The sequence below is a fragment of the Neltuma alba genome, unplaced genomic scaffold (genome assembly GCF_004799145.2).
Source record: "Neltuma alba isolate B1F8T4 unplaced genomic scaffold, ASM479914v2 tig00011016_pilon, whole genome shotgun sequence".
NCBI lineage: Eukaryota > Viridiplantae > Streptophyta > Magnoliopsida > Fabales > Fabaceae > Neltuma > Neltuma alba.
This window is the reverse complement of record NW_021635769.1, coordinates 17,919-21,010: the sequence shown is the minus strand read 5'-3', so window position 1 is coordinate 21,010 and position 3,092 is coordinate 17,919. Positions and strand designations below refer to the sequence as shown.

General features: G+C 34.2%; 1 protein-coding gene across 1 annotated transcript; it reads left to right on the top strand.

Annotated features, from left to right (window-relative positions):
* Nucleotides 1-1,733: 1,733 nt before the first annotated feature.
* On the top strand, nt 1,734-2,576 carry LOC114760751 (adenylate isopentenyltransferase 5, chloroplastic-like). Its single transcript, XM_028950043.1, has one exon. It carries the CDS (start codon nt 1,734-1,736, stop codon nt 2,574-2,576), a length of 843 nt encoding a protein of 280 aa, XP_028805876.1.
* The last annotated feature ends 516 nt before the right edge of the window (nt 2,577-3,092 follow it).

The window sequence follows — 3,092 nt, the reverse complement described above, 5'->3', positions numbered from 1 at the left end:
GAAATTTGTCATAGTTCAACCCAATTGACCCTTATATCTGATCTCAAATTCATAATTTTATTATCATCAAAATGACAATTCGCCATTGATCTCAAAGTTTAAAATCTTCATTTGTCCTATCCATTCAATACGTGGAGTTTCTTGTAGTTCAATGTTACACGTGGTAGTTATAATTGAGTGATGATTTTTGTTTATTTACTGGGGAAATTTAGACTCTTAATCACAATTAAAAGCAAACGATGTATGAGATGCAATATGTAAAAGGTATTATTCATTTGTTAAAGGGCTTAAATACCAGATTTTGTAATTAATGTGTGAATATGTATCCCTCTTCGTTAAAACAAGTTTCTATTATTTGACATGTGAATAAACGGGGACCCACATGGAAAGCGATAAAGGCTAATTTTTCTAAATTCAAGTATGTAACATGTTGAAATTGCAAATTATTTTTAAATAGCAATGAAATTAAATGTGTATAAATAGTAAAAACGTTAAAATTAAAATTAATAAGATTCTTTTAATTTTGGATTGATTTGGTTGAGTGAATTGGCTCAGTACATGCACTTTATTTATATCGAGAGTTTAATGAATATTTTCATGATTTTAATATACATCAATAACCTTGTCAGTTGTGTAAACTTTTAGAGAACCGTCGTAGAATTGTCAGACTCTTTTTTAATTGAATAAACGGAACATCTAGTCTCTTTATCACTTTAGATTATTTCTTCTTGTTTTTTTTTACAGGGGTTTTCCTTATTTAAGCCTTATTTTTAAAAGGGCAAAGGTAATCATGTTATATTTATCCATTTACCTATCACAAAAGTTGAATAGGAACACTGTATAGTCATTCTGTATAAGAAAAACAACACTGTATGGTCATTAATGGAGGATCTCATGCTATAATTCAAGTACAATGTACATCCTTAACCAATTAATATGGAGGGAAGATGGTGCAGGTATAAATATAGGCATATCAAAATGTTAAACACACAATTAGGAGCTCTTTGATATCTCTTCCTCGTCTCAGCATTTCATCTAAAAGTTTTCCAGGTGGTTAATATTGTTCATCCATAACTCTTCCTCTTCCTTCTAATTCTCTTGTCTTTTTTTTGCCAGCCCTCCTTCTCATTCATCTTTCATATTTTATACTTGATTTTTTTTTATTTATAGTAGAAGGTTTTTTTGTTTTTGAAGGTTGATGGCACGCGCGTAAAGCTTGAGGTCAGAATCAAACCCCAAACCTAGCTAGTGCCACAAAGGGCACATCATCTTGTGCTACTTAACCCATTGATCTTTAGCATTTATGTTACAAATTTTATAGATCAGTTTTAATTCGGTAAAATGGAATTTCCCGTTTCAATGAAATATTCTTTAAGATCAATTTCTTTTGGTTCAGAAAAAAGGTTTTAGAGTTTTTGATTGAAGATAAACATATTGGTTCTTGCCAATTGTTTTCTTCAAACTCCTAACTAGAATTCTAACTTTTGTGTGCATACCATCGAATGCTTAAACTTGAACAAAACAACTTCAGTCCAAAAAAAAAAACTTGAACAAACAATAATTTTCAACATTGAACGCCATACAACTCAGAAGGGAATCAAGATCTGGTTCTAACGGATGACATCTTCATTATATGCGTCGTATAGTGCATGTATACTATATATTATATTAAATCAAGGTTGTTTTTATGAACATTTTTATTTCAGGTTATTATTATCAATTGTGAAGAACAAATGGCTGCTTGCGACAAGAAGGTTGTGTTCATCATGGGATCAACTGGAACAGGAAAAACAAAGCTTTCGATCGACCTGGGCTCACATTTCCCCTCTCAAATCATCAACGCTGACAAGATCCAAGTGTACAAAGGTCTGGACATAATCACCAACAAGGTCCCGGAATCCGAGCGAAGAGGAATCCCACATCACCTCCTGGGAATCATCGAAGATCCCGAATTCGACTACTCTCCCACCCTTTTCTGCGACCATGTCATCTCTGCGATCGAACACATCACCCAACAAGGACACCTTCCCATCATCGTCGGAGGCTCCAACACTTACCTAGAATACCTTGTGGAAGATCCCACCTTGGACTTTCGTTCCAAACATGATTGTTGCTTCCTCTGGCTCGACGTGTCTCTTGATGTCCTCTTTCCCTATCTGGACAAAAGGGTCGATGAAATGGCGGACGCAGGGTTTGTGGATGAGACCAGAGAATACTTCCTTCCTGAGGCTGATTATTCTGCTGGAATCAGAAGAGCCATCGGCGCTCCTGAACTGCACGAGTATTTTAAGGTTGAGAACGATGTTAATGTGGACGATGAAACCAAACAAGAGTTTCTCAGAGATGCTATGCAGAGAATGAAAGAGAACACTCATACGCTGGCTCGAGTGCAACTTTCAAAGATACAACGCATCAATGATGAGCTTGCTTGGGGATTGAATCGTATTGATGCTACTGAGGTATTTGAGGCTGTCCTGAATGGAAGTGCGTATAAGTGTTTATGGGAAGATCTGGTTTTTAATCCCAGCAAGCAGATTGTCCAGAGCTTCCTCGAACATAAAGCTGCTGCCGAATAATTATTCTTCGGGCTTCGTACTTGGGCCTTGGGGAATTCAAACAGTGTTGAGGATATTTAAAAGATAGATTTTTAATTTTCATATCTTTCTTGAAACCATTTAGGAATAAGGGGATGTAATGTCATCGAAGTTTTCGCTTTCATATAATAATAATAATTATTCCGTCATTGTTATGCATGCATGCAGAGATATAATATTTCAAAATTTCAGTTCTCAATTGCCAAACATATGCTCCATTTTGGAGAGGAAAGGTGAGAAGAAAGAAAACAGGAGAAGTGAAAATAGAACTAGAAGATTGGAGGGGGTAATGTTATTACCACTTTTGCTTGGATGAGTAAGAGAAAATATTGAAAAAACATTTAGCATTTGTCATAATGACAATAATTTATATCCTATATTATTATATTTTATGTCATAATTTATGACAAAACTACATAAAAACAAATTTTATCAAGATATTTTCAAGTAAAAATGTATGAAAAATTGTATTTTCATATTTTTATAATATGATAATAT